Below are 27,647 nucleotides of genomic sequence, written 5' to 3' on the forward strand. Positions count from 1 at the left end.
CAGATAATTGCAATTTAAAAATGTTTTCGATGAGGTTTACTTCTTCAAGGCATTTACTGCTAAGCAGTGTTGTGTGACGTACTCATGTGAAATCCACCTAAAAATGATATTGTGCACATGTAAAAAAGTAAATGTAAAATCAACATTCACCAATATGTATCAATATATGCAACAACACTTGTTCTTGCTAGTTTTTATGATAAGGTTCATAGTGTAGTCATGTTTAGACACTCCCACACAAGTCACCAGTCAGCTAAAGTTTCTGTTTCCCAGCTATTGACCTTGTATCTCTTTCCTGTTCTGCATAAACGCTGACACACACCACATTCCTGCTTATACAATGAATCTGTAGGAACATAAAGCACAGGTATGTATACCTTTTTACGGTCATGACATTTAACAAAAATATGTGTTTTTTCCACTGTATCAAACAATGCAGAGATACTTCTACAGCTGTCTCAGTTTTGATTTTCTCAAAAATGATACACACATGTAAAACTGAAGCGGATATTATGTTAATAATCTTTAGTCCACTACCTAAAGACGATGGTGAGAAGAATCAAAGACATATCTGAGCTGCAGGAGTCTGGATTCGGTCAGCCATGGCCCCGGCATGGACTCAAACTCTTATATTGGTTTGCGGATGAATGCATTTCTGATGCATGGAATGACGACATGATCCTGCTGTGTGACCCCACAGGAGGAGATTTTGGATTTCACTTTTTTTCAAACAGATGCAACCGACCCAGTGTGAAACTTCTTCCGGATGTAAAGTTTCACTACTACGTGGTTGGCAATCTGAATTCACCAGGAGCCTATATGTTGCCAGATTATGTTAGGGAAGACAACACTCGCCGCATTGAGGACAACAGCAATGCAGATCGCATCATTGTGTGCTATCCCGGAGAGAATAAGTTTGGGAAGGTTTATGTGACCACACACAAAGATAAGTCAAATTATGATCCAAGCGCCACATTTCACATCACCAGGACCCTCATCTGGCTGATCAAAGCATATGAGAGTATTAATGACTTTCTGAGGGACACGAGGTATCGTACACCAAACCAAATTGTGCCGACCAGTAATCCAGTGAGCCCTGTGTGGTACTACAACCCAGAACTTTGTCTGTGGGTCCCTAAATTGAATCAGCGGGCTTCACCTTTGCCTTTGGAGAATTATGATTCTGAGATTAGTATTGACGTGGAACCAACATCTACTTTTTATAACAGTGATGTCTCGGTGAATATTGAAAATGACACAGAAACACAAAAACACTCTGAGACGTTACCCAGAAAGAAGAGATGCTGTGAACGTTTCTGCACCATACTATAATGCCTTCATACTTTTAGCAAAATGACAAAAATTCATGGATATTATTTTTACTAATAAAACTATTAATCTGCTGCCATATTAACTTTTATGATTTTTAAGCAGTTGAGGCTTTGATGAATATTCAACCTTTAATATAATTTTTGAATAACATTTATATTGCGAGATCTAAATGATTTTTAATTGAATTATGCCTATAGTGTGATAATTTTACAAAACAAAATGACTCTCTACATGTATGGATTTTTTCAGTAGTTTAATTTAGTGAGCACTTACGCTGTTTATCAAACCCATTTATCATAAAATTACAACAACCGAATACTACTTGTTCTTTGACCAGTAGGCCTATAAAAAATTCTCTATCATACATTTTCCTTAATGGACACAAAAAATATATTGTTAATATATTGTAAAATATCATACACTTTATCAAATAAAACATATTGCAACCAAGTGCTTATATTTTTCCTTAGAAATTCCTTAGGCCTATGTATTATTTAATATATTGTAATATTATTATATTAACAATAATACAATGTTTTAATTCACACGTTTTCAAATATAATGTATATTAAATGATTTAATATATTGCCAGTTAATATACAGAAAAACATATTTTCTTTGCATAAGAGCAGGGGGTATCAGGATCTGGGTTAGCCAGATGAAGTTCATTCTGTTTAATGATTATATATCTGTGTAATTCATTAACCCTCAACATACTTGAATGACAGTATATTTAAATACATACAGTATGATATAATCATAAAAGCACAACAAGGCACAAAGAAAGAGTAATGCGCCTGAATATATGTATGGAAACAGAATGTACAAAGAGAAGTGTATAACAGTCATTGAGTATTTTTAAGAAAGAGGCCTTCTTATCATGAGAAGAATCATCTTGTCATGTCATAAATAAGTATAATAACTCAGAAGCCTTCTGAATTCACCTCTTGTTCTGGTATGACACAACAAAGAGACATACATTTATTTATTCATTAAGAAATTGGATATTATTTATTAGAATGATCTTACTCATTGTATAAATACCATGCACTGTGCTGTGTTTTAACTTTTCTGTTTTTCCTTTTGCCCCTGTAAAGCTGCTTTGAAACAATACACATTGTGAAAAGCGCTATATAAATAAACTTGAATTGAATTGAATTGAATTGAGAGACAAAGCACAAGATACTTTTTTTACGGCACAAACCAGCACAAACGGAGCACAAACGATTGAGGGCATTTTGCAAATGTTTTGCGTTGGGAAGGGAGTCAACTTCACGCAGGTACTCAACACTGGTCAAACTGGTTTTCTGTACTTTTCTACTTTTACTTGCGCTTTAGAAGAAACAGAACAACACAAATATAACGTGAACAGTTCAGTTCACTGGAAGCATCTTGGACGATCTGTCTTTGTCTTCAAGGTACAAATTTAAGATTTTTTCTTATACTTTTTTGAATGAAACCAGAATGCCTTAGACAATAGGTTCTAATGTCACGCTGAAAATTCAAGCAGTCTTGACTAGCATAATATAAATGTATTATACTTAATAATTAGTACACCTTACTCACTGTTACATCTTACTAGTTTTTATGAGGTTACATTTAATAAGGGTGAAATTTACTTAAAACAATTAAGGAAAGGATTTGTGTTTACTTCAAGTTATCTTATACCAGAAAATGCTTAAACATCTCCAAAAAAGTCCATCTTCACTTATAACATGTGAAGATTTATAACAAATAAGGTTGTATTTTTTAACATTATGCATTTGCTAGTTTTCGAGAAAGAATAATGAGCAATATTATTTTTAGCGATTAGAGTTTATGAAACATTGTTAAAGTTAATGTCAATATAATTATTAGTGTTAGTTCACTGTGTCTAACAGTTGATTTTAATGTTTTTTTATGTTATTAATAAATGCTGAAATAAACATGACCTAAGATGAATAAATGAGGTAAACAAATTGTTCATTGTCAGTTCATGTTATCAAATGCATTAACTAATGTTAACAAATACAGCCTTGTGGTAAAGTGTTATAAAGTAATTCTCTTTCGGCAAACTGAGTAGTGTTTCACTCAGAACATTTGTGCGGGGATAAAGAATTTGACGAAATAGCTCAATGGATGATGTTGTTTGATTTTGTGGCATTTGTAATTAAATCAAGAAGCTATAAAAAATTATATTTAGTTAGAAGTGTTGATGATGTTGTTCTTTGGAAATGTGTGTGTTGTGATGGAAAAAGCGCTGTTGTGTGTAAGGACTGCGACAAGGCGAGCAACATATTTTACTGATGTACTTAGACGTGAATGGTGACAACCGACAAAAAGATTTAATCCCAATAAATGTGAAATAAACTTAATGTTAAAATAATAATGTGAAATGGAAGTTGAAACAACTAATCCTTTATAGGAGTATATACTTTGCCAATAGTACATAAAGTAAATGATCAAGTACTGTACTCTTTAGTCTTTTGTAACTATTGTATAAGTATGCCACACAAAATAAGCATGTACTACAGCAGTACACCCTACTTCAATGTTTTAGGTTTCCGATAATTAAAAAGACATGAACCAGCAAAGCTTGAAATAATGTCTGTAGTTTTCATTTATACGACATGACCTATTCAATTATTAAATGTATCTTTTTAAAAAAATTTAAATTTATTTTTAGGAAGACATTAAATGCATGATGAAAACACTAAATGATTTGTCCGAGCTGAAAGAAACACGTTTTGGTCAACCGGATCCCACACATGGTCTCAGACTTCTGTGGTTTGCACATGAATGTGTTAACATAAGTAATGGCAAAATGACTGCAAAGTTCCCCTTGACAACTGGAATGTTTGCAATAACAGAAACATTTCAATAACAGAAGTGAAGGCCATACAAGCAATGCAGGCAGACTTCTTCCTGAAAGCAATCTACCGTACTATGAGGTGGGCAACCTGAATCAGATGTCATTTCCTTCTTATATCACCAGCAGGGATAACACCAAAAAACAACATAAGTGCAACAAAGATCGCATCATTGTTTCATATGATAAATATCAAAAAACATTCAAAGTGATTTATGTGACTCAACATTTAAACCAGAAAGGGAAAAGGAAACAGTTTGACCAGCATCGAACCTACTGCATAAGTCCAGATCTCATTGAGTTGATTCAAGGTTTAAAATTAAAAGAATTTCTTCAAAAAACTATGGACAACGAAGAATCAGATTCCTTATCACAGGATGAATTATCTGTATATGAGGATCATCATCCACTTTTACAAACCTCTGAATCTCCACATTCTTCCTCTGAAGAGTCACTGAACAGAGGTCAACCTCAACAACAAACACCAAAATCACCTAAACGTAGGCCTACATTAACATACATGCCCAAAGAAAAAAGCTGCATGGATTGCTGTTGTATTTTATAATGTTTTTCATGTTGTTTTTGCCGCTCTCTTTAATATAACAAACGTGTTAAAACACATCATTATTTACTAATGTTATTCCTATCGAGGTGACATTTTTATAGAACTTGGAACATAGGGCATTTTTTTAACCACAGGAATTTTGCTTATGTCTTTGGGTTTGTTTGCTTCAGTTTTTATTAACTTTTATTATATGGTAAAGAATGATGTGAATTCATAAATAGCAGGCGAACTAACCCCTTTATACAACCAGTCTTAAATACAGCTGCGGAACAAATTAAGATACCATTTCATAGACCTGCTTTTCCACTATTTATAGGTATGTGATTATGTAAAATTATCATTGTTTATTTCATGCAACTACTAACAATATATATACGATATTTCAAATATAAATGTGGAAAAAAATCGATTTGCATCTAAGCATTAACATCATATATCTTTTTAAGCAATACACCTATCATATTGTTATTGAATATATGTATATATGTATTTAAACTATATATATAAAAATATAAATATTTCAAAGTTTTCATGCGTCTTATCCTGTCAGTCTTTCACGTTGCTGTTGGATGACTTTGTCACTCTTGAGGTTACATTTGTTTTGTTCAACCAACACTGGACTGGAATGGCTGCATGCATCTAGAAATGCTGATTTGAAATGAAAATTGGGAATGGTCTCTTAATTCTAATTTCTTTCTGATTTAATTTATATCTAAGTGGTTCTATATTTACTTGAAATTATACTAGTTGTTCTCTATTTCTAGCATTATGCCAAGCAAGCATGAATGCTCGTTTCATGGATTGTCTGGAAGTTTCTCTCTGCCTCTTCTCTCTGTTATCTTGAAGGTCAGTTGATAAGGAAACTGCAAGATTACACTCCTGAAAGTTCCCAAAACACAGCTTTGCATGAACATTAGTGTTTCTACCTCAGTTAATATCTCTCTTTGTAGTTTTATATCAATTAGACCAAACCAAGAGGCAGATGTGTCTTTACCAGTTATGTCTGACATCACTGAACAACACCTTGAGGCCTTGAATGAAGAGACAACACCTTATCAGTCTGTTCATGCAGACAATACAACATACAATTTCACTCAGCATGCAATAATGCTTATGTTAAATTTACCATTAGACTGCCAATTATTGTTTTAATAAATTCTCCCAAAATTCTCTAGTGTCTTAGTAAATATCATAAAGATAATAAGCTATATTAACTTGATAAAATCTTTAAAAATCATTTAAGGGATTTTTTTTAATCTAACAGTTAATTTCTCCAAAATGTACATATAAATTGAAGTTTATATAACTAACATAAATATTTAACTAATATTTAATAAACGCTTAATATTTTTGGTGATTTCTAACATAAATATTTAGAATGAGTTATTTAGATTTCATCGAAAACATTCCCTTAAGCAAAGTTAAAAAATGTAGTTTACGTAACAATTTTTTGACGACTGTAGGCTACATAACACTGAATTTTGTGTGTTATTTACATTTATGTGTGCACATTTATGCTAGCAACCTAACATTCCTAGATGTTTGGAATACTGTAATAGTGATACAATTACACAAAGAAGCTGATAAAACCAAAGCACCACAATTGAACACTGATGTATAATAGAAAGTTTTAATTTCATGTTTTATCACAGGCATCATGTCACGATTAAAAAATGAATAACTTTGTTTAAACCTTCATTTAAACTCACAAACACACTTGCACAGTCACTCTTTTGCAAACATACCTCAAGCTGCAGTGTTTAAGAAAATTAAGATATTAATGTACAGCAAATTTCTACACAAAACTATGCGTCTATAAATAAGGTTGGATGTTTTCATGATTAAACTGCTTCACTGGAAAACATCATCTGGAGAACAGGGACTGTCACATACGGGATTAATTTAGGTCACTTTCCTGGCTCCTCTGCTCAGAGTTGACCCCTAGTGGAAGCTAGAACAAAGACCTGATTGCCTTTATTGACAAACCTTTCAGCATTGGCTGTATTACCATTTAAAGGTGTTTCTTAGCTATTGTAACTCTTAGAACAAGAAAGAAAGGTGACATTACTCTGTAGTACCCACCCTCACCCTCCAATACATATCATACATAAAACTGCCTGTTCACAATTACATTAACAGTCTCTCTTCAGCAGTGATGGCTGAAGGAACTTCTACCTGGACAAGGCCGTGATCCTGAAATTAAAGGAAGAAAGTTAATCTAAAGGCATTATAGCTTCCATCGTTTTCTCACCAGTCAACTTTTTCACAATGATCAGCAAACTGGGTGGTACATAAACAGACAATTTTTGTTTCTCTGCATTTACAATTTTTTAGTTACTGTATTTGTTTAAGTAAAATTTATCATTTTTTCATTCTGTTAAACAATATTTCTCCCAAATATATATATTTTTCTATTTCCAGAAAATGAAACGGGTCAAAATAACGAAAGATGCTTTGTATTTTTTTAGACCTCAAATACTTCAAAGAAAACATTTTCATATTCACAATATAACAGACATATTTCTACATGCATTAAGGAAAGGCTATAAATATATATACACATTTGTATATATGTATTGATCTAAGTTTTTCATGCATCTTGTCATGTGGTCAGTCTTAAAAATTGCTGTTAGATGACTTTATCACTCCTGAGGTTTGATTTTGTTGAAATTCGAACACTTGACTGAAATGGCCACATTAAATCTAAAAGTAGTGACTAAATAAAAAATTGGAACGGTCTCAATTTTTTTCTGAATTTTCTTCTATATTGTTTCTTATTATTATATGCTTGGCCCTGCTATAGTATTTTCTAGATTAAAACTGTCGGATGTAGATCTTACTGTAGCTTTTCTTGCAGGAGTTCCAGTCTCTGTCGGTCTACATATCGAGAAAACAGTGAGACGAGGTTTGGAGGAGTGAACAGTGGGGATGAGAGAGCAGATGATGGGACCTTCAGAAGCTCTCTGGTCACTGAGAACACTAGCTCAGTCCTAGAGAAAGATCAGACGAAATAGAAAGAAATTGGATTCTGACCAACATTATGAAATTCTAAAGCTCAGCACACACCGTCACACATGAACAACATGACAGTCATACGTTCAACATTTTAACTTTTATCTGTTGTCCATTTAAATAATACAACAAAATTTAAGATATAAGACACAGCATACATAATAGAATTGTTTACCACTGTGCAGAAAGACGCTTACCAGCGGTTATCATCCATGAGCTGACAGTTAGGATCAGAGCTCTGCATTCTCTCCCCCTCACTCAAAACCACATAGAGCAAGGTCACACCAAACTGACCATCACAAGAACAAAACGGACCAGTGTTAAATGAAGCACTATATGTATATAGAAATACAAGGCATACATCAGTTTATCAGAGACTTTAAAGTCAGGAATGCTGTACCTTATTTTGCAGCACCAGTGGAAGCTGTCCTTCACTGCCCTGCAGCTCCTGAAGGAGATCAGTGAGGGAGGTACTCGACATGGAGTGGATCACCACGGTTACTGGCTCAACCAACCAACACAGTACCTACAAGAGGTTCACGTGAAATTTTTAAAGGAACTAGGACGACTCGCTTTCACATCTAACACATAAAACACACACATCTGTCATTGTACCTGGTCTTGCTTGTCTTTCTTGGCCAGGGCTGGAAGGTTCCTGGCAATTGCCATCACGACAGCAGCGGCCTGTTGCTGCAGCAGGAAGGGGAGGAGCCTGGAGATGAGCCGTTTTCCCTTGCGCACAGACATGATCATTAAGCACTGTTCATCGCTTACTCTGCAGAGGAGAGAGAGAGTGTCAATCATATTCTGGATGTTTATTATAGGAGTCCCTCGTATTATGATGATGATCCTCACCGGTCGGCCCACTCTTTCTCTTTGAGGGAGCTGTAGAGTTGCAGCGTGTGAGATTTGTGTTGTTCAATCAGAGCGTCTCTTTGGTGCTCAGGGGTCTGCAAGAATTTCTTCTCGAAGTCTTGCACCTCAAGCAGTAGAGTGTACATCTGTATAATAAACAAACACAGTTCTTAAACGTTATGTATTTATACATTGTTGGAACAAAAGTGTTGATTATAAAAACTGAGATTCACAAAAATCATACATGAACATTTATCAATCATGTAAATATGAAAATACAGAGACGACAGCAATTATATTCATTGTTCTTACCTTCTCTACAGTGTAGAGGATTTGCCGTCTTTTATTCCAAACTTGTTTCTCTCGTTTCTCCTGTAAAAAGACAGAAACAAAGCACATTCTCATTAAGAAGTGACATGACATGCAACTTTGTATTCATGAGGAAAAGTCAAAAAGAAAACATGTACATATGTGAAGTACTTCTAAAAAAATACCATTGGGAAATAATAAAAATCCCCAAATTTCAAGTGTATACACTAGGGGTGACCCCAAATAGTCGAAGATTCAATGCTTCGATAGGAGGAGCCTGATTCGACTACCAATCTCACAGTCGAATCTTCGCAGAGTTGTTGTGCAATGGGGATCATGCCATGTAGGTTATATAGGCAGTGGTGTAGCAAACGGGCACGTACTGCGCCGTTAAAAATATTATTTATGATGTAAAGAAATGGGTCCGGCTATCACCCAGCGCACGATCGCGTCTCTCCGCGTCTTCTGTGCTGTCAGACCGGTATAGAGAAGCAGCACGTTCCACATGCAACCGCAGATGACTCGCAAATGAATGTGTACATAGTTTCCGAACATTTGTCACTTACCCAATGTTTGGGCATATAAATAGGAATTAAAAGGATCATATTGCGGGAACACGTGTTTTTATGTGTCTCTGGTGTGTTATAAGTTGCCCATGCATGTTTTAGATACGTGAAATTGCAAAAATGTTTTTTCAAACAAAACATTTACATTTAGACAAAAGATGCATTCCATCTAAAAACGAATGCTCACCCAGCCCTGCCTGATATGCCTCGTGATACCACACCCCTACAAATCTACGTCAGTTCGTGGTATGATTTTACTAAAACCGCCAAAACGTATAAGCAAGTAAGGTGGGTGTACCTGTCAGTACAATTGCTTTGGAACCAGATGTTCCAAATATTGTAAAAGGTGTTACATTTCCGTCATACGATTGCAGTATTCGACCAATCACTACGCACTGGTTAACTGGCCAATCATAGCACACATCGCTTTGTTAAAAATCGGTGCTTTTCAGAAAGGCACGGCAAAGAGGAAACACAAAGTTTTAAAAATACAGCGTTTTTGAACCTTAAATCGTTTACACACATTTCATTACATCTAAAACAAACGATAATATTCGTTTTAGCAGTGTCATTTGACTCCTTTAACACTTTGTCTGTAAATGCACATGGTTCGTAACTTAGACTGAACTTTCCGCTGCGTGATACAAAAAATTATAAAAGTAATACACTCACCTAAAGGATTATTAGGAGCACCTGTTCAATTTCTTATTAATGCAATGATGGTGGTGGTGTAATGGTGTATGGGATGTTTTCTTGGCACACTTTAGGCCCCTTAGTGCCAATTGGGCATCGTTTAAATGCCACGGTCTACCTGACCATTGTTTCTGACCATGTCCATCCCTTTATGACCACCATGTACCCATCCTCTGATGGCTACTTCCAGCAGGATAATGCACCATGTCACAAAGCTCAAATCATTTCAAATTGGTTTCTTGAACATGACAATGAGTTCACTGTACTAAAATGGCCCCCACAGTCACCAGATCTCAACCCAATAGAGCATCTTTGGATGTGGTGGAACGGGAGCTTTCTTGCATCTCACAAATCTCCATCAACTGCAAGATGCTATCTTATCAATATGGGCCAACATTTCTAAAGAATGCTTTCAGCACCTTGTTGAATCAATGCCATGTAGAATTAAGGCAGTTCTGAAGGTGAACTCGTCATTCTCTGCAATAAAAGCAAGTGTGTGCGTCATGAGGATGGAGAAAGAGAAAGAAAAATTAATGTTTGATTGTTTTTTGGTGCATCAATGTTGCGCTGCACTGTACCCTTGTTAACCACCTGGTGTCATCCCCACATGCACCCACACGTGCGGGCTTGTGATTTAACTATCAGTCGACTATAGGCAAGACGTGAATCCTTAGTCGAGGACACCCCTAGAATACACAGCACAATATAAAAGTATAGCTGGCTATAGTGCTGACCTCATCGTCGCTGCGAGTGGTCACTACGGCATCAATCATTTTTCTGGGATTGTTAACGCTTGAAACCGTGAGTTTCCCTAAAGAACCTGCAAACTGCACTGTAAAACAGACAAATACACAATGTTAGTTAATTCATTAACAAGCTATATTTGATAATAATTTACGCACGTTAACCAGAACATCACATCATGACAAGAACAAAACAATTTATTATGACACTGTTGAGAGAAAAAGATTATCAATCTAAATAATGATGTGATTAAGACAAAGAGCTTAAAACAGATGACTGATGAAAAGATTGTGACCAACATTGTTGACAAGAGAGATCCTTATTGTTTGTGTCCTAACCTATGTTGGACTATAAGGTGTCTTTACCTGGCCGATACGTGTGCTCCAACTTGGCCACCTGAGGAGTGATGAGTTTGGTGGCGTGTTCCTTTTTGTTGTCCATGTCCCGCTCCTGACGCTTCTCCATCTTCTCATAGTAATTCTACCATCATAGAAAAAAAAATCTAGCAACAGGGTCTCTAAAAAATGATACAGACATTACTCCACGGGCCGGTTGCACCAGCTGGACGTAAAAATGTTGAGTGTAAGCCCAATGTCAGACATAACTACGTCCAGACTCCTGATAAATATTTACACCTAATGAACCATCTAAAACTACAACCAGGCGCAGGCATGCTCAGCTTAGACAATGCACGTCCCTGCCGCCATATTCTACCGCATTGAGAGTGACATTCTTACACCGTGTCGCCCTTTTAGTGTGGACAAAATGTAAATTTATAATACGTGCAACAGGTCTAAATTACCTGGTAATAATAGTCATCCAGATAAGGATCTGTGCTTTGAAGCTGCATCATCTGGATTCGGGCAACCCATTCTTTTTCTCTCTGCATCATCAGATTGCTATAGGGGTCTCTGTTTTTCCTTTCCAAAACCCCTCTCCCACTGAGGTGATCCCTGAGGAGACGAGACGCAGAGAAAAATTAACACAAGCACTTTACAGTGATGCTTTATCCTGAAGTGTTGATGGTACCCACCCTGTGCCTCTGTTCTGCATCCTCAGGTTCAGCATCCTGCGATGCTGCGGGTGGAGGTGGGTGGTGTTGTGTCTGATGGGGATATGGCCGAGATGTGGGCCGTGGGGACCCATTCTAGGTCCAGACTGCCCAAAGAAAGGGCGGAAGCCGCCGACCCCACCCTGTAATAATGGAGGTGGTGTACAACGCTGAAACTGACCAACCAAAGGAGAGTCAAGGAGTTAGTTCACAGTATGATGGAAACTCGCATATTTATCCTACTATACAGTCCACTCTAATATATACTCTAATAATGAACTTTAATCCCATTTAGAGAGTTGTTACAAGTTTGACCTCACCTGAGAGTTCAACAGCTGTGCTCTCTGTATCTGAGAGAGAACAGGGCCAACACCAGGGAATGAATGATGAGACAATGTTGGGTTCTGAAGGAGAATGTAAAACGAAAGTAGATTGGTCCATCTGTACCACATTTTTATTGTAATAATCTTACACATTTTCATACAACCAAGTAAAAAGAATAAAGTAGAAACAACTGAACAAACTTACAGTGATGCTCAGGAGGTTGTTGGGAGAAAGGCGCTCGGGGAAGGGAGGGGGATAACGGAGCGGCACAGAGGCTCTTATGTGAACAGCTGAAGGGTGATTATTCTGTGAAGAATAAGAAGTGTGTGTTAAGTGAAAATGAACGAGGCGAAATTACATTTTACAGTATTGTACAACATGCATTAAGCATTTTCAATTGGCTGCAACATCTGTTTGGGCCAAAAAATATTTTGTGTTACCTGCTGAATGAGCATGTGACTCATGGGCTGTTTTGGAGGGGTTCCTATAGGCACAGCTGTTACAGGGGGACTGCCAATCACAGGTGAGGAGGACCGAGGAGGCGGTACACGTTCCGACAAATCCCGCCCCTCTTCTCTGCCGAGGGCAGGAGGTCGCTTTGGAAGGCCGACCTCTTTGATAATAGATAGTAGTGGCCTATCCTGAGTAATAAAATCGAGAAAATAAGAAAAACAACAGGGACAATACATAAAACATGAAAAAGGCTGGATTTTTACCTCAGTTTGATGGACAAGTCCAGAGTTCACACTAACCGGACTGAAGACCATACTGTTTTCCCAAATACTGTGAGAGTTTATCTGTAGGTAAACGGGAACAAATGATTGATAAGTTATATTGCATATTTGTTATGGAATAATTCAATTCATTCTCATTTTTGCGTAGTATGATGTTGGATGCTTATTAACTGAGCAAATAAATTACAAACAATGCCTGCTGGTTTATGAATATCAAACAAAACAATCCAAATAAGCCAAATTTCTATTACATTATGGTGGCAGCCGATCAAATTACTGAAACAAATCTAAAAGACAGATTTAGGTGAACTATTTCTTTGAAAAAACTCATTTGTTATAATGTAACAGTTCTTATTTAAGAAAGTGCATTCCACATCAAGGAGCATCTGACATGGAGCATGTAACCTTAACATCCTTGTTTTAAGTCAATCTATCATCCACACCTGGGAGAGAGGAGCTGAAACCCTGTTCAGGAGCTGCTGATTTTGTGGGTAGCTCAGCAGCAGAGGAGACTGTCCTGCTAATGCTGGAGGATGAGTGTGACTGGAGAGAACAGGGGTCAGGCGAGATCTATCCAAGCTGGCTGTGCCTACTCCAGCAATGGCGGGATCCGAGCCCAAGATGAGACGAGACAGTGACTCCGCTAGGTCACCCCCGGCCCGTTCCTCAGAGTACAGGGAGGAAGAGGGTGGTTGAGAGAGGGTGGAGCTGGTGGCAGGAGGAAGCTCATGAGGGGGGGAGGGGGTGTCTCCGGCTGGCTCATCTCGCACAAGCTCGTCCAGTTCTGCGAGGCGGGCATGCTGTTCCTGCCAATCATCATCTAAAAAAAAGATTTAGAAGGAGATGTTGCTATAGGGTTTGTGTAAGTTTAAAAAATGATTAATGCAAGTGCATGAGATAATTTATTAACCGAACAATGCTAAAACCAAGATGTATAACATATTGTTTATACAGATAGAAATATACAAATTGTTGGTGCACCTAGCTATCTAGGTTTGGATTTAGTTTTATTATTGTTTCTTAGGGTAGGCGTTTAAACATTGCAACTCACTCCAATCATAGCAAGTATATAACAACATAACATTGTGGCAAATCTTGTAAATACCAAAACCACTACAAATCTATTTTACGTTTCTCCTTTTCAAAACTATAGTGTGTCATCATGTTTCCTATCAAGAGCTTAATCAATTGTCCGATTATTTATTTACTAGCTTGGCCATCATTCTAGATGTCGGGAGTAGGTATGAAACTTACCGATTGCCCCTGCTCCAAAAGTATCATCATTGAACTGGTCAATCTCATCTTCCTCTACCAACCCTTCCTCCTCCAGGGTGCAGTCTTCATCTAAGGACTATACAACAGAAAATGACAACACTCAAAAAAAACTCATGTTAGCACAATTATTTATGCTTCATCGATTTTTATTACAAACGTTTATTAGCGTTGACAGTTAAAGCAGATATTGCCCTTTCACTTCTTGAAACTCCTCTTTGGCTGTATACATTTTAGCAGCAGTCGTTATGTAAACTGCAGAAGCTTGTAATGGCTAATATAATACAAAACGATCAAAAACCTGATTCGACCTAATAACGTCATCATATTCACTATATAAATGAAAGACAATCGCGCAATGTTGGTAAATGCGATTGGCGCGAGCGCGTTTACGTTGATCTGGTTAACTTAGTTGAAGCACTAGCACGGCCTCGCTAACATGCTAACAGGCCAAAGGTTTAATATGGCACATCTGGACAACAATACACGCGAAACGCCACAAGACTGACGCTTATTCCAGATTTTAAGGAGTGGAAAATGAAGCTTTCACAGCTTATAAATGACAAACACCAGAGAAAAGCCACGATTATGCACTACAGGCAATTTTAGCTTGCTAACATCAGTTTCGTAAAACAAAGCCCAATATTCCTCTCAGAATCTGAATATTTGTCTTTGAAACAACGTACTAATTCTCAGACATTTTGTAAAAAGCCTATTATAGCGGTCTTAATGTGAAGGGAGGTAACATTTACCTGAAATCGGAACATGTATCTGTTTAAAAATTATCCCGTGTTATTCTGATGCGCGAGACACCGCGCGCGCTGACACGTACGGTACAAGATTCCGCGCGAGCTTAAAAGAGATGGCACGCGGTTCGAGTTAAGTAAAACCCTCATTTCCGCCCAAAATTTGATTTATGGTTATATTTAATTGTTTTATTAAACCTGGGATTTAACATCTCATACACTGTTTAGGAAAACATTAAATATTGTGAAGAGCAACAGTTCTGGTTTGAAATAATAAAGCTTACTGGCAAAAATCTACAATATGTAACTCTTTAAAATTCGTATTATTTTGATATCAAGATTGATAGAATAATATGCTAATGGTATATCACTGATGACACAATGAATAGTACTTATCGTCGATGACAAAAGAATATTGTAGAGAAAATGATACAATGTAACGTTACGTGGGTAGTATGAAGTTTGAAATGTCATTTTATTATTTAATTAATTTGTGTAATTTGCTAGGATTATATTGACATTAAAACCTGAAAATCAACCAGTAAAGTAATACATAAAGAAAGCACCACAGTATAAACATGATTAAAATTGTACATTTATCACAAGCTGGAATTCTTTTGATATACATCCCGTTTTTATCTTTAAATACAATTAATACAGATATTGGGTTAGGTTACGGTAAAAAAATAGCAATTCATTCCCTTTTTATTTCTGTGGTGTAAAATCCATGCATTTTAATTATTGCATAGATTTTACGACCCAAAATCTGCGCAATTATTTAAACGACACTTACTTAAAACTTTTCTTTTTATTTAAGAAGAAACGCCCAACCCTTTTAACATGAAATATAAGATCTAGTTCTAGTAGCAACATATTAACTGTTACACGTTTTTAACACCACAAGATGGATTTTCACTCATAGCATACGTGTGACGTCACGCGGGTTTGAAATCTCGCGATAGTGGTAAACCGGGCCCGTTTTGCGGGAACATTGTCAACAGAAAAGCCGGGGGCCGTAAGTGAAGCGTGGTCTGCTCGCACTATTTGGGCAATATTTTGAAACTTCTTAATCAACACTATCTACTTTTTCGTCTTTTCAAACTCATCGTGTCCGGAATTATCCGTGTACATATTAAAATACGCGATTCCAGCACCATAATATGTCCGAAACAGAAGGCAGCATGGAGCAGCAGCTAGAAGAGCCGAGCCAACACGACCCGGCCGGTCCAGCAGAGGTGAGCGGTTCTTATCCCATTCTATCCCACTCATTATTCTCATCTAGTACTTATTACTTAAAAGCCCGGAATTGAGAAGCTAGAATGAAGGTGTAGATGAAACATCTCCGTTCGTCCCTCTCGAGGCAAGCTGAAAGTTTTTGTTAGCTTGTTGTATTGTTCCGGCTCAAATGAATAGAGCTCATCGGCGTCCATTTTCACACTCATAAACATAGAGAATAGCATTAATCATGCGTAAGTTTGTATTCTGACACCGCTAAACTAACGTTAGCGGATTTAAGGATAATGTGAGTCATATATGAGGTTATGTGTTTTGTTGACGTTTTATTCTTTTTAAATTAACGAAATCGGACAATTAAAACCATACAAGTTTACTTCTAAATTTAATTTTCCTTAAAGAAAATTAATGTTTTGATGGCAGATCATTTTTGCATGTAAGTACAGTGACATTTATTAGTGTTATTTATTTCAAAGCCATTAAACCTTTGGTATAATTAAGCTACTTTTCAAAACTGTATTAGGTTTGGCGACTGCGATTTACATTGTGTCATCAAACGTATGAATGTGAAAGTAAGGGCTTGAATTCGGATTCGTCCTAAATAACCAATTGCAAACTTTGTATCGTCAGGTAATTTCTTAAAGTCTTTTTGTCAATATCATATTTGAAATGGGACAATGTCAACAATTGAACCAGACAATAATAAAGTGTCAACAATTGAACTTTGAAAAAAATATATTTCAATTATTGGTGTGTTCATCTTAAAAAGTTATTCATTTACATCTTTGTCTTTTTAAGGATGAGACGTCAGAAAATGGTCGTGATGAAGTTTCGGATACAGCGCTGGATAGCGAAGTCCAGTCATCCTCATCTCCCTCAGAGAAAGAACAAGTTGAACTGTCGAGTGGATACGAAGAAAAAGTGGTAATGGATTTTGCCTTTGTTATTCAATTTATTCACATATCACTAGGGATGCACCGATATTGGTATCGGGTCTGATGCCCTATACCAAAGACTGATACCTCACGTGACATACCTGTCAGAACTGACTGAAATTTGTGCTTTCAAAGTTTGTGACAAGCACGTAAAGTTGTCTTTTTAGTTTCATAATGTGTTTTGATGCAAAGTTAGTAGTTTCAGTGTGTTGTGGTTGGAAAATTGCATCTGTATTGGTTGGTATCGGCGAGTACCAGAAAAAATATCGGTACTCGTACCCTGTCTTTAAAAAACGATATTGGAGCATCTCTACATATTACTGAGCTACTTTGAGAACAAGGTTCTTCTTGCAGAGACATTGTTTGTATTGTTAGTAACTTCTAATGCTTTGTTTCAACAGCAAACAGACCGGACAAATAGATTCGAGTACCTCCTGAAGCAGACTGAAGTATTTGCTCATTTCATCCAACCAGCCGCCCAGAAGACGCCAACTTCACCTCTAAAGATGAAGCCTGGTCGCCCTCGCATTAAAAAAGATGAGAAACAGAATCTGCTGTCTGCCGGAGAGTGAGTTTTCGCGTTCTGTTTCATACAGCATCTGTTTAACCTTCCGCTTAAAGGGACACTTCGTCCAAAAATGAAAATTCTGTCAAAGATTTGGAACTCGAAGTGGAGTAAATGATGTAAAAGACTTTAAGTTTTTGGGTGAAGTATCACTTTAAGTATGTGTCATAGCTGTTCAATTCTTCAGTATTAAAGTTTTAAGTCACTAATCAAACCAAAATCTCTAGTGACTGATCTCTCCCGGTCTCCGTCTGATCTTTCCTTAGTAACCGGCATCGTCGCACTGAGCAGGAGGAAGATGAGGAGCTTCTAAGTGAAAACAGCAAGGCCACCAGCGTTTGCACACGTTTTGATAACTCCCCTTCATGTGAGCTAAACATGCATGAGACACTTGCAGCATAAACATAGAATTTAAAAAAATGCTTATATAAGCGTTATGCAAGTGTTCTTTAGTGGTATTTTGTGTATTAACAGCATAATTTGTAATGCTGTGTGTTGACAGATGTAAAATCCGGCAAGCTGAGAGACTATCAGGTCCGTGGACTCAACTGGCTAATTTCACTCTATGAGAATGGAATTAATGGAATCCTGGCTGATGAAATGGTAGGACTCTGTCCGGGATTCATTTTAAAATTCAACACGTTTCTAGTTATTGTTAAGAAGAAAATATTGAATTGCATACTCTTGTTTTATCTCCATCTAAAGCATCATATTGTTGCCTTTTCTTCTCAGGGTCTTGGAAAGACTCTCCAGACCATCTCTCTGTTGGGCTACATGAAGCATTATAGAAATATTCTTGGACCTCACATGGTTCTCGTGCCCAAGTCCACGTTGTATAACTGGATGAATGAGTTTAAGCGCTGGGTTCCCTCTCTGAGGGCCGTCTGCCTCATCGGTGATAAAAATGAAAGAGTGAGTTATGCGTTTATTTAGACATGAAAATAGAATAAATGTGAAAACTCTTTTGATTCATATTGATGAAGTTCAGAATCAAAAAAGCTGAAGTTCCCTTTAAAAGCATTTAATTCACTGTATAAGCATTATATCATAGTTATTTATAATAAGCAGTTTCTAAAAGACTTCCTGAAATTCCTGCTACAGAATCTTTGCATGAATATTTTTAGCATGACATCAGATTTCTCGTATAGGATTTCTGTTATCCTATTCTGATATGTCCATATAAACTCTCACTCTTGTCTCCAGAACGCATTTATCCGTGACACGCTGCTGCCAGGCGAATGGGATGTGTGCGTTACCTCCTATGAGATGCTTATTATCGAGAGGGCCGTCTTCAAAAAGTTCAACTGGAGATACCTGGTTATTGACGAGGCCCACCGTATCAAGAATGAAAAATCAAAGGTTTACATTTCATTGTGTAACTCAGCCATGTTTTAAAACAGTCTTTCACGGCCAGTTTTGATGTGCACATGACATAACGTCACAACAGATATGATCAAATACCTACATACAAACAGCTAATCGCAGGGTTTGTGTCTCTCAGCTTTCAGAGATTGTGCGAGAGTTCAAGACGACAAATCGATTGCTGCTGACTGGAACGCCTCTGCAGAACAACCTTCATGAGCTTTGGGCTCTGCTGAACTTCCTGTTGCCCGATGTCTTCAACTCTTCTGAGGTCCGATTTTTTTTTTTTTTACACTGTTAAAATCTTTGGCAATCTTTGGCATTTGCTTAAAGGGAAACGTCACCCAAAATTCTGTCATTTACTCACCTTAGAGTTGTTCCAAATCTGCATCTTTTTTTTCTGATTAACACCTTTGGGAGTCAATGGAGGGGGCAAGATCTGTTTTGTTATAAGCATTCTCCGAAATATCTTTCTCAGTGTTCATAAGAACAAAGAAATTTACACAGATTTGGAACAACTCGAAGGTGATTAAATGATGACAGAACATTTTTGGGTGAAGCATCCCTTCAACACTTCACATTCTTGTTTAGATGCACTATTTATAACCAAATCAGTTATACATGTCACCTTATTGTATTTAAAGGCCCTCTAATGTAGCCCTTTTACAACATGTAATATATATCTTAGGATTCAGTCCACAGAATGTGTTTCAGCTCAAAATACACCACAGATCTTTATTATACTGTGCCCTACAAGACTATTTCTGGCTGTGAGGAAAAACAGGCTGTTTTGGTTTATATCTCTTTAAATGCAAATAAGCTTCTGGTCTCAGCCCCCTTTCCAGCAGAAAGCGCAGAGGTGTGTGAGCTGGTACTTTGCCAACTTCAAGTTTAATGTCTATTATTTTTTCTTTGTGAAGGATTTTGACGCCTGGTTTGACACAAATAACTGTCTTGGAGACCAAAAGTTGGTGGAGCGTCTACATTTGGTGAGTATTTTTTTTTCATTTCACTCCCCAAGCACATTTCTATCCTAAATGTTCATGTTTACCATAGTTTGAACTTTTTTACTTTTAAGATGTTGTCTATTTAAACTGTACATAGACATTGCTGTGGAAAACCTATGTGATCCATCTCTGTTTGGTTGCATCATATTCAGTGCAAGTAACACATCTCTTTGATACACAGGTATTGCGTCCATTCCTGTTGAGACGTATTAAAGCTGACGTGGAGAAATCTCTACTCCCCAAAAAGGAGATCAAGATGTATATTGGGCTCAGCAAGATGCAGAGAGAATGGTATTAATACTACATTGCTCTATGAACATTACATTCAGCAGATGTTTTAATCCAAAATCTTACATTGAATTCAAAGGATACATTTATCAGCAACTGTGTTCTATGGGAATAAAACTAACGGAAGGAAGCACTCAAATTTCTCTTTGGTTATTTGACTTCAGGTACACCAAGATTTTGATGAAGGATATTGACATTTTAAACTCCGCTGGTAAGATGGACAAAATGCGCCTGCTGAACGTTCTGATGCAGCTGAGGAAGTGCTGTAATCATCCCTACCTGTTTGATGGGGCGGAGCCTGGCCCACCCTACACCACTGACCTCCACCTGGTTGTCAACGGAGGCAAGATGGTGGTGCTGGACAAACTGCTACCTAAACTCAAAGAGCAAGGTGAGGAATTCTACATGCTGTATGAAATATGTAAAACCAAAACAAAAGTTTAACGTTTAACATTCTGCAGGCTCTCGTGTTCTGATCTTCAGCCAAATGACAAGGGTGCTGGACATTCTGGAGGATTATTGTATGTGGCGAAACCATAATTACTGCCGCCTGGATGGACAGACGCCCCATGAGGAGCGACAGGTATTATGTTTATGCTCATTCACTGGTGCTTAGACATCTGCCCGGTCAACCGAAAATATATCATGTGATTTATGCACAATTTGTGATTAAAGTACGGTAAAATGCTGCTAAAGCCGAAGGGCGCTCTCATCCAGAAACTCCAAATACACACTGCAGAAGAAGTTGTTCTAGGAAATGCATAAGGACTTCCCAGGCCTCCCCAAGTATTTTCATGATAATAAAGTATATTAATAATTAACAAGTTTGACGGGGGTTCCTATTTTAAATGCACGTTATAAGCGACTCAAACTCGCACTGCTTTTAGATCGAGCAGCATTTCTTACTGATCCCAGAGCCGTGCTTCACAGACAAGCTAAGCATTAATAAAATAAACCAAACCTTGCATTATCGCGGCCACCTCGGTTTCAGCAGGATTTAGTGGTAATTGCGGTTAACCGGGCACATGTCTACTGGTGTTTATTTAAAGGAGAGGTTTTTGAATGGTTTCACTAGATGTGAAATAAGTCTCTGGTGTCCCCAGAGTGTGTTTGTGAAGTTTTAGCTAAAAAAACACCACAGATCTTTTAATATACCATGCGCTACATGCCCACTTTTGCATGTGAGGAGAAACATGCTGTTTTGGTGTGTGTGTCTCTTTAAATGCAAAAGAGCTGCTAGTCTCTGCCCCCTGTTCTTCCAGCGACAAAACAATAAATTATGGTCCCATAAAGCGAACGAGAAACAAGTTCTCGTCTTTGAACACCAAACACATTGTTTTCGATAAGCACACCTATTTCCCCCAGGGCCATTCTCGAAGCCCCTCCGGTCCCTATTGGGAGAGAGAACCGCGTAGCGTTTTTACCTCGTTCAGTGTGGATCATTTCCATTGAAAACTAAATAAATTCATCGCTCTCTTGTCTCCCGTAAGGCTGGGAACATTGTTCTGTGCAGCCAACAACACAACAGTTCGTAAGCTTTGCTACTTTTGCCATGGTGTTGGAACTTCACACATGTGAAAACAACAATGGCGGCGGCGCGATGGGTGGACACGTTCAGAACAAGGGGCGGAAATATTATAATAAGAACGGCTACTTGCGTCAGTAAGAGCGCTATTTCTGAAGCGCTCGTTATCTCAAAGGCTTGCAGAGATAGGCTCACATAAAAAAGTTTATTATTTGTCTTTTTTCACGTTTTCTGAGTTGGCAGGTGCACTAGAGACACGATTTTAGCATTTAAACATGGAAAAAGACTGTTATTCATGAAATGTCCCCTTTAATGTGGTACTGAAGTGTGTAACTGTTATTGATCTTCACTCATATTGCAGATCTCCATCAATGCTTTCAATGAGCCTGACAGCCCAAAGTTTCTATTCATGTTAAGCACCAGAGCTGGAGGTCTCGGGATCAATCTGGCCACTGCTGATGTTGTCATCATCTACGACTCGGACTGGAATCCTCAAGTGGATCTTCAAGCTATGGTCAGTGTGGTGTAGCGTTCATATTATGCATGTTTTACTTTTTATACATTTTTCTCTTCATTTTCATCCAAGCGGTGTTGTGAAGCCGAGCCTAATATTGTAACGGAATACAAAAAACTAAAAACATTTTTATTTATAGTCATTTTGCTTAGAGGGATACTTCACCCAGTAGTAGGAAAAATTACTCATCTTTTTTTTTGTTTTGTTGATCGATATAGAAGACATTTTGAAGAATATAGATGGCAAACAGTTCTGGGGAACTTTTGTTAACCATTGTATTTTTTTCGTACTTTGTTGGTCAATGGGGGACAAATCTGTCTGCTTATAAGCATTCTTCCAAATACCTTTTTCTTTTGGAACAACTCGATGGTGATAATTTGTAAGTCGCTTTGGATAAAAGCGTCTGCTAAATGTCTAAATGTAAATGTAAATGATGACAGAATTGTCATTTTTGGGTGAAGTATCCCATTGATTGTTTACTAAAGCAGTATAGTTGTAAGTCAGAATCAGTCTGGAACAGAATACTTGAATCATTGGTTGTCATGTCTGTTGTTCAGGATCGCGCCCACAGGATTGGTCAAAAGAAACAGGTGCGCGTGTTCCGCTTCATCACAGAAAACACAGTCGAGGAAAGAATTGTGGAGCGTGCGGAAATGAAACTCCGTTTGGACTCCATCGTCATTCAGCAAGGTAAAATGAATATTGAGCTAGTACAAATTAAAAACATTTGTGATGACCGTATTGGAAGTACTCCAATTCCTAGCAAACTTTTGCCTGTTACATGGGCTGTAATGGCAGGTTGGAGTTTCACAAAGTTCATAATAATTGCTCCCAACAGGCAGACTAGTAGATCCAAGTATGAACAAACTGGGCAAGGATGAAATGCTGTCCATCATTCGACACGGTGCCACCCACGTTTTCGCTTCTAAGGAGAGCGAGATCACAGATGAAGATATTGATGCCATCTTGGAGAGAGGAGAGAAGAAGGTGAGACGTCGTTCCACAAAGTTGGACTACACTTAACTAAAAAAACAATTTTACATGCTAAGCGCTAAATGGGCTTTTATGATGCCTTTTAGACCATGGAGATGAAGGAAAGGCTATCCAATCTTGGCGAAGGCTCACTGAAAAACTTCACTGTGGACACAGAGAACAGCGTGTACAATTTTGAGGGTGAAGATTACAGAGAAAAGAAGAAGGTAATGCATTACAAATTTCGGACATCAACGGGCCACTCTGTTGTCACTGTGATACCTTATTGACATTGGTTTTGCTAAGATTGTGAATGACCTGACTTGACTGGTATCAGTCAGAATGGCTTGCATTATTTTTTTGTACATTTTCAATTTTAGGTCATCACTAACTGGATTGAACCGCCCAAGAGAGAACGCAAGGCTAATTACGCTGTGGACGCCTATTTCAGAGAGGCCCTACGTGTCAGCGAGCCCAAAGCACCAAAGGTATTATGGGAAACATCATGCCTTACTGTATTTTCTGTAATGGGTATCGAAATCAACCTGTTGTAATGTAATGTTTCTCCTGATCCCCACAGGCTCCTCGTCCACCCAAACAGCCTAACGTTCAAGACTTTCAGTTCTTTCCTCCTCGGCTCTTTGAGCTGCTAGAGAAGGAGATTTTGTATTACAGGAAAACTATTGGCTATAAGGTGTGTATATGTTCTTAAATTGGTCAAGATCAGAATCAGAATTTCTTTGTAAAGACCATAATCTTTTAAAGTTTCTAATGCATAGTGTTACAATTTAAACAGGTGCCAAGAAACCCAGATCTGCCCAACTCGGCCCAAGCGCAGAAGGAGGAACAGGCAAAGATTGATGAAGCAGAACCACTTAATGAGGAGGAGCTAGAGGAGAAGGAGAACCTCCTCTCACAGGTAAATTGCCTAAAAGGAATATGTACAGAAGTGTAAATGTGTTCAAAAAGTTTTAAAATACTTAATTGCAAGTGACTGTGGTTTGGTTCTGCTCATCATTTAAAAAGAGACAGAGCCTACAGAGAAGCTTTGAGTGCTAAGTAAAGAGACTGCTTAACTCTGATTACACCAGACCAAATTAATACTCTGAATTTATTTGAACCAACAGAAAATGTGCATGTCATTTTTTTATGAAAAAGTATATATTTGTATTGTTTATAGCAAAACGAAAGGGCTCGTCTTATTACCTACTTACGATGATTTTATTGTGTATTAAGGACACTTATCATGTTCACAACACAATGTAGAGATAACTTAACAAGAGCATTCGCCTGTAATGATTCAGAGCTGTCTCAAGTAATCACAGATACAGTAAATGGTGTATTCTGAACTCCTCTGTGGTTAGTTTAATTTGTAATGTCTGAAACATCAAATTGTTCGTCCTCCGGCTAAAAATCTGTCGAGCAAACAGCGAATCGTAGTAAAGCTGGCATTGTCTGTAAACTTGTCAATAATGAACTGAGCTGTGACTGATGCGACGACAGCGAGAAACATCAGTCACCCAGTCACACACGGCACGCAGCCCTGTACTCTTCCCTTCTCACACACATAGGCCTACACTGGTGGGCTCGCAATCTACTCTTCATTTCACATGAGATATAACGACTGGAAAATGTACATGTTTGTTAAAAATGCTCGCGCTGTCTCAAAAACTGGTCACAGTCTGGAACCCTGTCTTTCTATTTGGTGTTTCATAAAACTGCACTTTTATCTTTACGGTACCCTTCATGTTTCAGGTGATGGTGCTAATATAGTCTTTCTGTACTTAGGGTTTCACTATCTGGACCAAGCGAGACTTCAATCAGTTCATCAAGGCCAACGAGAAGTGGGGAAGAGATGACATAGAGAACATTGCTCGTGAGGTCGAGGGAAAAACGCCAGAGGAGGTCATGGAATATTCTGGTATGTTTGTCTTCTCAGTAGGGATTGAATGACCTCAGCTTTTTTGAAGTCGACTATTATGTGATAAAAGTCATGTTGATAGCCTCTAAAAATATAGCATCCAAGTACAAATTTACTTTTGTTCATCTTTTGCACAAGCGCAACAACAACTAGACTAAGATAAAACTACTTTAAAGCACGAGGTCGGTGGTAGCGGTGCTAGGCTTTAAAAGAGCAGCAGGTGGATCTCTACAGTAGCCTAACATACTGCAGATCTGAAGCGTGTTTACACACCAAACTTCACTTGCATTAACAACAAGTCAACTGAAAGGGTCATGTGGACTAATAGATGAAACAACATAAAAATATGTTGTTTATTGGTAATGGCCTATGACTTCAGAACCACGTCAATATATTTATTAGCCTAATGCAGCAGACGCTTTATCATAGTGGCATAACTAACGCAGCACCTCAGAGACACAGCCAATATAAGATTTTTTTTCAGGTTTCTTTCATGTTTTAGTAAATGGAGAACAATATCAAAAATAGCCTATAATATTAAAAGAGCTGCATGTTGAAGCACAGCGCACTGAAATCGATGTAACGTTAGCCTTTACCTGCAAGCTTTTGCGGCTTCAGTTCAAATCGTAAATGTTGTGGATGGAAACAGGACACATTGTTAATGATACGTGCGGAAGCAGGACAAGATAACATATATTATCGCCGGGAGTGTGACGGAATCCCGCTGAAGTGGGTGGGAATATCATCCCCCGCCCAGCTCTCTTGGAACAGCCTCTTTTTATAGGTAGTGTCAAAATATAATGACCCGCAACTAGTCGACATCTAGCTTTAATGGTTGCGTTGGTGCAGTAATGTCGACTACTTGCACAACCCCTAGTTCTCAGATATTTGCAGATGAATCGCATATAGAATGTGAATGAGATCCTTTCTCCTGTGTTGTGCAGCTGTGTTTTGGGAGCGCTGCAATGAGCTTCAGGACATTGAGAAGATCATGGCTCAGATTGAAAGAGGAGAAGCCAGAATCCAAAGAAGGATCAGCATCAAGAAAGCACTGGACTCTAAAGTGAGTCTTGCCTCCTTTTCAAAGAAAGGAAATGTATTTTACGTATTACTTTTAAACGTTTATCAGACCTACTGTGAAAAGCTAGTGCCTAATATTTCCCTTGTTCTCTAGATCGGTCGTTATAAGGCACCTTTTCATCAACTCAGAATCTCCTATGGCACCAACAAAGGGAAGAACTACACAGAGGAAGAGGATCGCTTTCTCATCTGCATGCTGCACAAGCTGGGTTTTGACAAGGAGAGCGTTTACGACGAGCTGCGTCAGTGCATACGCAACTCTCCCCAGTTTCGCTTCGACTGGTTTCTCAAATCCCGCACGGCCATGGTGAGCTTTCACATATGGTTTTCGCATCGACTCCTTATATTTTATGAAATTTGCATATTCATTTAACATCTTAATGTGTGTGTGTGTGTGTGTGTAGGAGCTTCAGAGGAGGTGTAACACCCTGATCACACTTATTGAACGTGAGAACATGGAGCTGGAGGAGCGAGAGAGGGCAGAGAAGAAAAAGAGAGGACCTCGCACATCTTCGGTAAACACATTAACGCCGGTGGTTGTCATTCACATCACATCTGTTGAGAGAAAATGTTTTAAAAACTCTATCTACATTCTTATCCTACAGGCCCAGAAACGCAAGCAGGATGGGACTCCTGACGGTCGTGGTCGCCGGAAAAAGCTCAAATTGTGAGCTGATGTAAGACCTCAGTTGGCGAGGACCTTCAGTACACAAATACATGCATTTGTTGTTACGGGTCCCAATGATGAACGGTATCAATCTACAGCACTGATCCTCGCCCTACAAGTAGCTTGACCTTTTTTTTTTTAGAAAGGCGTAGAGATGTACATTAGATCTTTCTTTTAGGTATAACAAAATGTACTACGGCTGTGCTGTCAATGTGTTTTTTTTGTATTTATGCTTTTTTTAAACCACATTCCAGTTCCTTGGATAAATGATTTGTGCTCTTTCATTTTCAGAGCATTCAATATTGTCTGTGTACCCTTTATTTGAGTAGTCGATTGAACATGTGACTAATAAATGTCATTGTTTTTATAAACATTTCTCCACATTTTTTCTTTCAAATAAACATATTTTTGCCTTGGGCATTGATGTATTGGTGTGCTCCCTGATAAATGGAAAATTAGGTTAACACGTTGTTTTTACATTGAAGGAAAGTGGGTGTAAAAGGCGTTTAATTCATATTTTTACAATA

The 27,647-nt window shown here is 38.0% G+C and overlaps 3 protein-coding genes across 3 annotated transcripts; 2 read left to right on the forward strand and 1 right to left on the reverse strand.

Moving 5' to 3' along the window:
* Nucleotides 1-255: 255 nt before the first annotated feature.
* On the forward strand, nucleotides 256-1,736 carry wu:fc75a09 (uncharacterized). Its single transcript, XM_056736074.1, has 2 exons — nucleotides 256-367; nucleotides 530-1,736. Exon 2 carries the CDS (start codon nucleotides 547-549, stop codon nucleotides 1,330-1,332), a length of 786 nt encoding a protein of 261 aa, XP_056592052.1. The 5' UTR covers nucleotides 256-367; nucleotides 530-546; the 3' UTR covers nucleotides 1,333-1,736.
* A 4,625-nt stretch (nucleotides 1,737-6,361) lies between these two features.
* On the reverse strand, nucleotides 6,362-15,191 carry patl1 (PAT1 homolog 1, processing body mRNA decay factor). The gene is made up of 18 exons (XM_056737568.1): nucleotides 15,058-15,191; nucleotides 14,288-14,384; nucleotides 13,477-13,853; nucleotides 13,016-13,096; nucleotides 12,740-12,940; nucleotides 12,504-12,605; nucleotides 12,296-12,379; nucleotides 11,958-12,151; nucleotides 11,727-11,877; nucleotides 11,290-11,404; nucleotides 10,915-11,012; nucleotides 8,925-8,984; nucleotides 8,613-8,758; nucleotides 8,373-8,532; nucleotides 8,158-8,283; nucleotides 7,955-8,046; nucleotides 7,586-7,735; nucleotides 6,362-6,938 (listed from the first exon to the last, which is right to left on the reverse strand). The coding sequence occupies exons 1-18, from the start codon at nucleotides 15,070-15,072 to the stop codon at nucleotides 6,917-6,919; spliced, it is 2,271 nt and encodes a 756-aa protein (XP_056593546.1). The 5' UTR covers nucleotides 15,073-15,191; the 3' UTR covers nucleotides 6,362-6,916.
* Nucleotides 15,192-16,012: 821 nt separating this feature from the next.
* smarca5 (SWI/SNF related, matrix associated, actin dependent regulator of chromatin, subfamily a, member 5) lies at nucleotides 16,013-27,538 on the forward strand. The gene is made up of 24 exons (XM_056738779.1): nucleotides 16,013-16,286; nucleotides 17,083-17,208; nucleotides 17,621-17,787; nucleotides 18,051-18,151; nucleotides 18,287-18,387; nucleotides 18,517-18,696; nucleotides 18,988-19,143; nucleotides 19,286-19,417; nucleotides 20,067-20,135; nucleotides 20,335-20,444; nucleotides 20,606-20,832; nucleotides 20,903-21,024; nucleotides 22,328-22,480; nucleotides 23,038-23,170; nucleotides 23,319-23,467; nucleotides 23,560-23,679; nucleotides 23,833-23,940; nucleotides 24,033-24,146; nucleotides 24,249-24,371; nucleotides 25,241-25,373; nucleotides 26,318-26,436; nucleotides 26,548-26,760; nucleotides 26,858-26,968; nucleotides 27,059-27,538. The coding sequence occupies exons 1-24, from the start codon at nucleotides 16,212-16,214 to the stop codon at nucleotides 27,122-27,124; spliced, it is 3,108 nt and encodes a 1,035-aa protein (XP_056594757.1). The 5' UTR covers nucleotides 16,013-16,211; the 3' UTR covers nucleotides 27,125-27,538.
* The last annotated feature ends 109 nt before the right edge of the window (nucleotides 27,539-27,647 follow it).

This window comes from Triplophysa dalaica, chromosome 2, assembly GCF_015846415.1.
Source record: "Triplophysa dalaica isolate WHDGS20190420 chromosome 2, ASM1584641v1, whole genome shotgun sequence".
NCBI classification, from domain to species: domain Eukaryota; kingdom Metazoa; phylum Chordata; class Actinopteri; order Cypriniformes; family Nemacheilidae; genus Triplophysa; species Triplophysa dalaica.